Below are 9488 nucleotides of genomic sequence, written 5' to 3'. Positions count from 1 at the left end.
GATTGAAATCAACTATTAATCAAAGAAAACCTAGTGATGTTGAATCACTAATGTGGAAGAACTCGAAGCAGTGGACAACTCTCATGGTTATGCTGAACTCGAACCTAGTTGTGTTGAAATCACTGATGTGGAAGAACTCGAAGCAGTGGACAACTCTCATGGGCATGATAAGATACACATCTACAAAGATGATAAGACATTCTACTTGTAAAAAAGACTCGAAATACAGGCTGAATAGAAGTAATGCAAATTACACAAGGAACAATAATAACAATTCAACCTTAGCTGCCATTTTTGGTGAGTTCTTGAAGCCAACAATCATCAAAGCAGGATTCAGCACTATCAACATGTTCCAAGACATCAGTATTTCTAAAAGCGAGACCCGCTTCTCTACTGACCTGTCCCCCATTGTAATCCGTTTGGTACGAGAGAGCTATTTCATTTGGAGAGCAGATCCACACGAAATAAATTGATAACCACCACGACATTTATCCAAGTACTTGGAGCAGTCAAAGCTTGAAGAAGGCAAAAGCCATACCTCACATATGCTACAAAATGCATGCACAATATGGATTCTTGCGATAATGTGAGTGGCTCTATTCTAACCTCTTGAAGAAGGTAAAACTGGACATGCCACCGGAAGAAAGACAACTGAGCAGCACAGATTTATCCCATCTTACCTCAGCAAATGTTGTGTCCACAGCACCTTACAAAAGGAAAAAAGACAGTAATCTTCATTTACAATGTCTCAAAGCTATGAATAAACATGCATTGGCCACAACAGGACCAAAAACGTTTCAATCTTACATCCATGATATCTCTTCCTTGAGAAAGATGGGGTTATGAACCAAGCTGGCTGCTGCATATGCGCAAAATGATCTTCCATGAAATGGCATGAAGAAGCCACGGTAACCAGGGTAATCACTTTCATCTGTACATCCTGTTTTCAAGCCCCCTTTCCTAGAGCCAATTGGGGCTTGTATCATCCGGCTTATGCGAGTTACCCAGTCACCAAGCACTTCAAATGGTTTTTAATATTCCCTTCGTAGTTGCATTTAAGAGAACTCTAATTCTGATCAGGATTTTGTGGTCCAAAACCGTCCTGTTATGCTCAATCAGAGCTCAGAAGTGCAAGAGCCAATATCATAGTTCATTCTCTATAATATTCCAAATGTCATTCGCAGACAGTAATCCTTCAGTCCTGTTATGCTCAATCAGAGCCCAGAAATGCAAAAGCCTATATCATAGTTCATTCTCTATGATATTCCGAATGGCATCTGCAGACAGTAATCCTTCAGTCCGGATTGCATTCTTTTCAGCATCTTTACTGACAAAAACAAGAGTGGGCAATCCTTGAATCTATAATCATCACCAAACAATAATGTCAAAAAAGGCACGTATTTTTGAAAACAAATTTACTTGCACTGCGAGTCATGAGTCAAACCTTCAACTCACTAGCGAGCTCGTGCTCCTCATCCGTATCGACCTTCAGAAACTTTACCGTCTCACCATATTCTGCCGCTAACTGTCACAATTTGCAAGACACTTCAGCTAATACAATTTTTGAGTCAAATCTTTGCATGAACATTGAAGTATTCAATATTTCTATCAGGCGTTCATGATTTATAATCCCTAACCACACAGCTTAAAGCAACAGTTCATTTTGTTTCATGTGCAATTCTTACCCACGACTACACATGTTACGTCTGTAAGGCTCTATACACATTTGGCAAGTCGCCTAGTTTGAGAGTGTATACCCAATCGTACAAGTACTCCAAATAACACAAAGAGTGTCATGCGCACATGGACTCGATGTGCCATGTGGGCATGCTACAGTAGCAAAACCAAAGCCAACCCGTAGACCCGGAAAGCCTAGGGATCAAGTACTGGTATTTTTTAAGTTTGTGAGCCTGTTTGTCATCAAGTGATGACCTGGCAGTGCTGACCTGGCAGCCATATTATGTAGCATTTTATCAGCTAAGAGGAAGCACTTTCAGTTGTCGTATAACAGCAACCTGCCACATCAGCTCAGACTCCAAAAACTTTCTCAAAAAGTAATTTCTGTAGAAAAAAGCTTCTTCAAAAGCAATTTCTGTAAAAATATTCTTCCTATTCCAGATCAGATTCTCTGTCAAAATCCATGGCATGTGTTGCAAAAAGTCGGGAAGAATCAACTGAAGCTCTGATGCCACTGTAACCGGCTGGCGGTAATCTCACAGCAGCACACAAACAAAACTGAAAACTTTAAACTTTCTTGATCTTAGAGACTCCCGTCAAGTTGCATCCTGAAAAATTTGTATCACTCAATGAAAGCCAAAGATTTCTTCTCATCTGGAGGCCTCAAAATTCTGGCTTCTTTTGTGATCTTTTTGTGTCTCCATAGGCGATGATGCACATGCAAGACTTCCAACATCAGATGCCACCTTTTTCAGGTCATTAGGGAGAAATCCTACGTTCTTAGGTATGGTGGCCAAGTCAGATGGCGATGCCTACAGGTGAATTCGGAGGGTCACAATGACCCCAACACTGAGCTCTACAAGACATGGGCAAAGCACTGGACCTTGAATCCCTTATTTTCTTTGACACCAGATCCGTCACCAGAGATTTTTTTGTTTTTGTTTTCGGAGTCGGGCGGGGCAAGCCCGGCCGCTCCCCTTATCCACCATAAAAAGTGAACAAGAAGAACAACCAGGACTATGCCCCGAGAAACCGAAGGCAGACGCTTTTGTCACTAGTTTCCTCTGGACTCGGGAGGCCAGAATTATCTACACTCTTAGGGCGATGACTTTTCCCTCGAGAGACCCATTTCGGTGGGCGTGACAGCGACCAAGTACCTCTGTTCAGAGGCCCAGGTATTGCGGGACTTGCTTCGGTCTTCCCTTTGGAGTTGCCTCCTCCAGGTAACTTATCGCTCACCTCACTAAACTGCCTTTGAAACCCGACGGTTTTCCCCTAGGAAATGCCATACCCGCTTGGAAGGGCGTCGGCTCACAGGTGGCGTCCGCTGAGGCTGGTAATGTCTCCCATTATGCATTTCCCAACCCCCTTTTAGGTGAAGTTGACCCCCCCGGGGGGGAATGGCACTTGGGTGCTCTCGTAGCTCATCTTGCTTCGCTTGGGGAGAATGGCGGCTTGTTTAGGAATCAAGCCCGCAGACACAGGGCAGCAATGCCAGGGCATGATGTCACTACAACGCTTGTCATTGGCAAGATGAGGCTGCATTGTCAGGGTTACATACGGCACAAGGACTTCAACATGATGCTTGTGGAAGGATGATGTTGATTTGGGGATACCTTGGCTTGCCCAAAATCGTGTTGTGGTAGACTATGGGGCTAAGACAACCCAAAACAAGCTGTTTTTAGGTCAAAACAGGTGATTTACAGTAATATGCAGGTGTATCATAGTTATGGGATCACATGTATTGATGTTTAGTGCAAGGATTTGAGTGAAAACCTGACTACAGGTGATTTAAATCGCATATTCAACTGAAAATTAAGATTTGGACAGTTTCATGTAAAGAAATTGTGGTCTTTTGTATGCAAAGTCTTGTGGTTGCTCCTATTTGCTGAAATTTTCAGCGTATTGTACCTCTCTTGTATACACACTTGTGGTTGAGTTAAGATGGTTGCTACCTCTTCCACATCTGACACTAAAAGTTTGATGGAAATCAAACGGTTCGATGGTCAAGGCTTCGATCTTTGGCAGTAACGCATGCAAGGTATCCTTTTCTTAAAGGATTGTGAAGATGCAAATAAGACGCAAGGTTTGTTTGACTTAGAGGGGGCCACGTTGAATAAGAAGGCCATGGCCTAAATCAAAATGGCTATCAATGATGATATTTTGACGGACATCAAGCGTTTGGACTCTGCTTATGCAATATGGCAAAAGCTGAAGTCCAATTACGAGAACACCACGCCTGTGAACTAGGTGCATTTGATACGAAAGTTGGTGAATATGCAGTTTGATGACTCGAAGTCAGCTTCTGTGCTTTTACAGGTGTGTTGAGTCAGTTGCAGGACAGTGGGCCTTAGCAGTTTGATGATAAGCTGAAAGCTATTTTTGTAAGGTGCAACGGAAGTGAATGTTAAACTTTGCTCAAGATGAGCGCTCCGAACTGTGCTCAAGGTTCCTTTTACTTACGGAACCGTCTCTTCCTTCCGTTCCTTTAGTGAGAGAGTGCAATGGACACAAAAAAAGTGGTGAACACTTTGAATGAAGGTGCATGAGACTGAGAGATAGAGAGAGAAGAATACGACACCAGAATATTGTCAAACCCTCCTCCAAAGGCCCCACTCTCTATGGCGAGAACGGTCTACTATTAATTGCACAAATCTCTACAATGCTTTGGACTTGCCGACGATGTCGACGACGATGAGGACGACGACGAGACGGGCTGAAATCTAAAAATGCTAATGGCTGAAATCTACAAATCTTTATCTGCTGAATTCTGACTCTATGTCGGTGACGATGTCGATAGCGACGATGTGACGACGACGCGCTGAAACCGCAGATGCTGAAATCTGCGTTTTCCGGGCTGAAATTGCAAACGCTCGTTGATCTGACCGTGTGGCAAGGATCTGCTGCGGGAAGGTGAGATCTGCGAGGTTCGGGACTTTTACTGCAAAGTCTATGTACTGAAAACTGAAAACGTTGATGCTTCTGAGGTCCTGTCGCGACGAATCTGCAAAATGCTGATGGGTTAGGCTGAACCAAAAACGCTAGGAACTGATCTGGGTCCTTGATGCAAAAACGCTAGGCTTCTACTGTCCAGCTACTGCCGGGGCTGATTTGCAATGCAAAAACACCACGACTGATTGTGGATGAAAACGCTAGGCTTGCAGTTGCAAAAATGCTAGGTCTGCTGTTGGGGAGTCTTGCTAAGAAGGTGCCTGTTGAACGCTAGGCTTGCAGTTGCAAAAATGCTAGGTCTGCTGTTGGGGAGTCTTGCTAAGAAGGTGCCTGTTGAACTCTTGTTCCTGCTGCCTCTTTTGCCAAATTATGCTAGCGTTGAGTTTTCTTATGTACTTGCTTGCTAAATTTGCCCTACCTAGTTCCAAACAAAAGTCACTTAAAAATAAAGAGTGAAAATTGGCTAAAATAGGAAAATAGGTCTATGCACTGTAAAAATGCTCTTGATAGGTTCTGATGGTAATCTGATGGTCATGTTGTGTGCAACCAGAGGATATGCATATAATCTAAGTGTCTGGGCGTGCACGGTCTGCGAACAGACTCACAAAAGTGCCAGAACACTTCCTAATCTAGGCTGATTGAACTGAACTGAACCCTTGTCATGAAGTAGCTTGTCCACATACACATAGGGTTAGATATGCACGTGACAATTTTTTTGCTTATGACATTGCCAGATACTTGGGAAATATACCTAGATGAATCCAAGATAAGCCCAGCTTCACCCTTGAAGGAAAGTGCAAGGTTAGACCCATGGTTGTCACCCACAAGACAATATAACCATCAGCTCCATCATGCATAGTATTGACTAAATACCACGACATCCCCACTAACATCGTCAGTGTCCAATAGTGGGTGTAGAACTACGTACTAACATATGCTCCCCAACACGACACACACCACACGCACACACACATGAGCATACATCAACACAAAGTTCAGCGTACTGAGTTTCTGTCATGACTCCGGAAAAAAATAGCACAAAAATGAGAGTATGTATTGAAAGCGCAAAGCAGAAGGTACCGATAGGTGCGCGTCGCGATGTAGTGCAGGATTGGGGCAAGAAGCAAGAGGCGGAGTGCAGCAGAGAGGAAGCGCTAGGGATCGAAGCAGGGAGAGAGAGAGAGCTCACGTTTTTGGGGAAAACTCAATAAGTGAGTTTTGGGTTTTCCACTTTTATTATAAGTAACTTTAAAAAAATGTGTCCAGGTATAAAGTATAAAAATGTACAAAAAGGGGTTATTTAGGCCTTTAACCCAACAACCTCCCACTTAAAGGCATAAATGATGCCTTTAAGTTAACCAACTCCCACCAGCTGTATGCAATGCTCATGTTGAGCCTTAGCAAGACTCTTGGTGAGAACATCAGCAGGGTTATCCTATGTATGGATCTTAGTCAAGGTGACTAAACCAATTATCCCTCCCACCTGACCGGCACCCACCACTCTTAAAGAGGCTGCCATGCTTTGGAAGGGCGCCCATTTGAAAATGGTGGTGCAACCTAAGGCTCACTTGGCTATGATGACATGAAGTCAGCAGAGCATTCATAATCAAACACACAATATGTTTCAAGTACTAAGCAACCGTCAACAGGTATGCATTTTACCTTCTCAAGCTCTTGTGATAAAAGAATGCATGGTCCACACCAAGTTGCATAGAAATCGACAACAATAGGGCATTCCCTGCCACCATCCAAGATGGTATCCAGCTCTTGGGCAGTAACTTTTGCCTGTGACCATGACACACGAGAAACAATTAGATCTATCTTATCATAAAATAATGCTCTCTCTTTCTTCATACATACATACATGAACCCATGGATGTTTATGCTTGCATGCATGGATAGAAGCATCCCTCTATACATGTATAATTGTATACACAAACAGAGGGAGAGCATACACACACATACACATAGAGAGAAAGAGAAAGAGAAAGAGGCAGACACACGCTGGTACGCACAAAAGCACAATGTAGGGAAACGAAACTTACCACATGGCTACCTTGAGCCATAGCAGTAATAAAAGACTTTGGTACATGAGTTCTGATTGCTGGCTTCAGGTTCCAAGATAGAACACTTGACTGAAAATGAAGCCGACGTGTGAAAGCACTGCCAATCGGTTGTTTGGCTGAAGCGTGAATGGAAATTTGAGAAAGAGGGCGATGAGTGGTAATGAAGGCGGCAGCATGTGCTGCTGCCATCATAGGCACGCAGCTTCGTTGTCCTTTCCTGCACAGCCAAATCTTGATCAATGTTCTTCCACGCAAAACACCCACATGCAATTGTCTCGGGCACCGCCACACACGCACACGCGCGCAACCTACACGTTCGTGCAAGCACGGTAAGAGAAATGTTAAGGATTGGAAATCCAAGCAGGCGAAGAACAGCAAACAATTTGCAGCGCACCTTCGGCCTATATCCTCAGAAAATTGGAAGATGCATGTGGAAAGAAGCGTGGTTAAAGAGTAGGTTCATTTTGAAGGGTAACGTCAATCATTCATTTAAGGAAAATTACCAAAATACCCCTCTAATTTGTAGAAATTCCCAAAATACCCCTCAAATTTCAAAAATTCCCAAAATACCCTTTATCTATTTTTGGATTGTTCAAGATTTTTTAATCTTTATTTTTTTTCTATAATTGAGATCAGTTTTTGCATGCTTAACATGTAATTTGCCACAAATTACCTCGCCAAAAAAAGGCAATTATATCTAAAGATAATGAAGCAATTCATCTCCAAAACCTACATAATCGACTCAAATTTTGGATTTAGCATCTTATATTGATAAGCAATGAGTCTTCTTATGAAAAGCTACAAATTTTTTAATATTTGGAGAAATTTAATTTCACAACCAGGGGTATTTTGGGAATTTTGGAAAATTTGAAGGGCATTTTGGGAATTTATGACAAAATATTGGGGATGTTTTGGGGATTTTTGAAATCTGAGGGGTATTTTGGGAATTTCCACAAATTAGAGGGGTATTTTGGTAATTTTCCCTTCATTTAAAGATATATTTCAATCGATCATCCTAGTGGTAGATTGGTGATCCCTCTTTGAGTATTACGTTGTGAGTTCAAACCTCGTCGGATAGGTCTTTGAGGTCTCTTGGGATTCTTCCCATGACAATAAAAACTCTTGTTCTTCTTCCTCGGGCTATATTTCAGTTAAGATTCGAAGTGCTAAGTAAAGCTTCTTCAAAATGTATCCTTCTTCTGAAGCACAACTAGCCATGCTTGGTTGACCTTGTGAAATCAAGAAGGGGCAACCTATGACACTCGGTTGCAATAACACGTACTCTATACAAGAGTGTCATATGTCCACCACCCTCCTATTGTTGGCATCATTGTGTAGATTCATTTGATAACGTTGCACACATTTACACGAACAAGGGCACCATCCCTAAGGCAAGTCATAGCGTAAAACGTCATTAAAAAAATCAACGAATGACAATTTAAGAAGATTACGTTGTTTAATGTTTTGGACACAAAAAATCAACCTTTATGTGGTTCTGATTGGCTCAAGCTTGTTTTGAACAAAACCAAAACATCTACACATACTTATGTGAAAATTGAAAAATCGTTCCAACTTTGACACAAAGATGAACAAAATCTATTTGTATCATTTCACTTACTAGTTGAAAGTAAGTATGGAGATTGATTCACCCCTTGTAATTTTTAGTTTCAAAAACGCACATTCGTAAAGCCCCCGTTATGAGGAGAAGCCATCATGCATGAAGAAAAATCACTCACCCAAAAACCAAAATTCACGCCCGGTCGAGAGCTTGAAATATTCCATTTCCCTAGAATATTGTGATCGAACGGTGGTCGAAAAACGGTCGATAGGTTGGTTGGTTGGCCGGTAGTCAATGGTCGGTAGCCGATGGTCAGAAGTCAATGGTCGGTGTCCAAATCCAATGGACGGTGCATGAGTTTTAGGCAGACTTGGCTATGACCACACATGGGTGTATGGACAAATTTCAAGCAGAGTTGTCTACCTAAGGACGACCACACATAGACATATGGGAGAGTTCAAGATGAACTTGTCTACACAAGGGCGGCTACACACATGGGTGTCTCTCATTAGAGAGGGTAGCCCTTTTGGCCTATAAAAGGAGACCTCTTTTACACACAAAATAATTAATGAAGGTGCATAGAAGGGTGTGTGAGTTGGTGAAATGTGAAGTGGTGGTGAGAGTGAAGCACGGCAGGAGTTCCATAAAGGGTTGTTACTCGAAGTGACGCAATTTTTGCTTAAAAAAGAAAAACCTCGGGTGCATTTCTATAAGCCATGATAAAATTTGCAAGGTCAAAATTTTGTGTTGATAGCAATTATTACATCACCACAACAATTTTATATTGATAGAATAGTTACTTGAAAACGATTTTTTTTTTCTTTTTATTTTAGCCATTCAAAGCTGCGCTTTGACTGAATTGCGCCCACTCACCCACACCCTCATGTGTCAAGGGTTGAACCATAGTGGGTGTGCTTAAAGCCCTCACCTTTACCACTAGGCCAATTTTATATTGATAGAATAGTTACTTGAAACTGATTCTTTTAACAAAGGATATGGAAAGCTGAATGCAAAAGATTTATGGAACACATTTGCGATGCTAAAATGATATTGCAATTGTTGAGTAAAATCATGTAGCATTGAAGGGCACTTAAATACCTTACAGTTGTTTTAGGCCCATAAATAGTTGTGATAGGGAGGCCATTTCATAGGAGATACATGAACCAAATTTAATGAACCCATGACCTTATCTCCAATCAAAGCCTCTCTCACAAGCCACACGTATACAAGCATCC

At 42.0% G+C, this 9488-nt stretch overlaps 1 protein-coding gene across 3 annotated transcripts; it reads right to left on the bottom strand.

Moving 5' to 3' along the window:
- Positions 1 to 712: 712 nt before the first annotated feature.
- LOC147443308 (Thioredoxin z) lies at positions 713 to 7171 on the bottom strand. 3 transcript variants are annotated; one of them, XM_086529202.1, is made up of 5 exons: positions 7090 to 7171; positions 6675 to 6912; positions 6292 to 6414; positions 1445 to 1525; positions 713 to 1359 (listed from the first exon to the last, which is right to left on the bottom strand). In XM_086529202.1, exons 2-5 carry the CDS (start codon positions 6885 to 6887, stop codon positions 1243 to 1245), a joined length of 534 nt encoding a protein of 177 aa, XP_086385328.1. In that variant the 5' UTR covers positions 6888 to 6912; positions 7090 to 7171; the 3' UTR covers positions 713 to 1242. The 3 variants fall into 3 exon arrangements, with proteins under 3 accessions (XP_086385328.1, XP_086385327.1, XP_086385326.1); XM_086529201.1 differs by having other exon boundaries at positions 7008 to 7129; XM_086529200.1 differs by lacking the exon at positions 7090 to 7171 and having other exon boundaries at positions 6675 to 7003.
- Between the last annotated feature and the right edge of the window lie 2317 nt (positions 7172 to 9488).

The sequence above is a fragment of the Adiantum capillus-veneris genome, chromosome 14, assembly GCF_014529385.1.
Source record: "Adiantum capillus-veneris isolate H3 chromosome 14, ASM1452938v2, whole genome shotgun sequence".
NCBI classification, from domain to species: Eukaryota; Viridiplantae; Streptophyta; class Polypodiopsida; order Polypodiales; family Pteridaceae; genus Adiantum; species Adiantum capillus-veneris.
The sequence above is the reverse complement of the archived record's forward strand: the minus strand, read 5'-3'. Positions and strand labels throughout refer to the sequence as shown.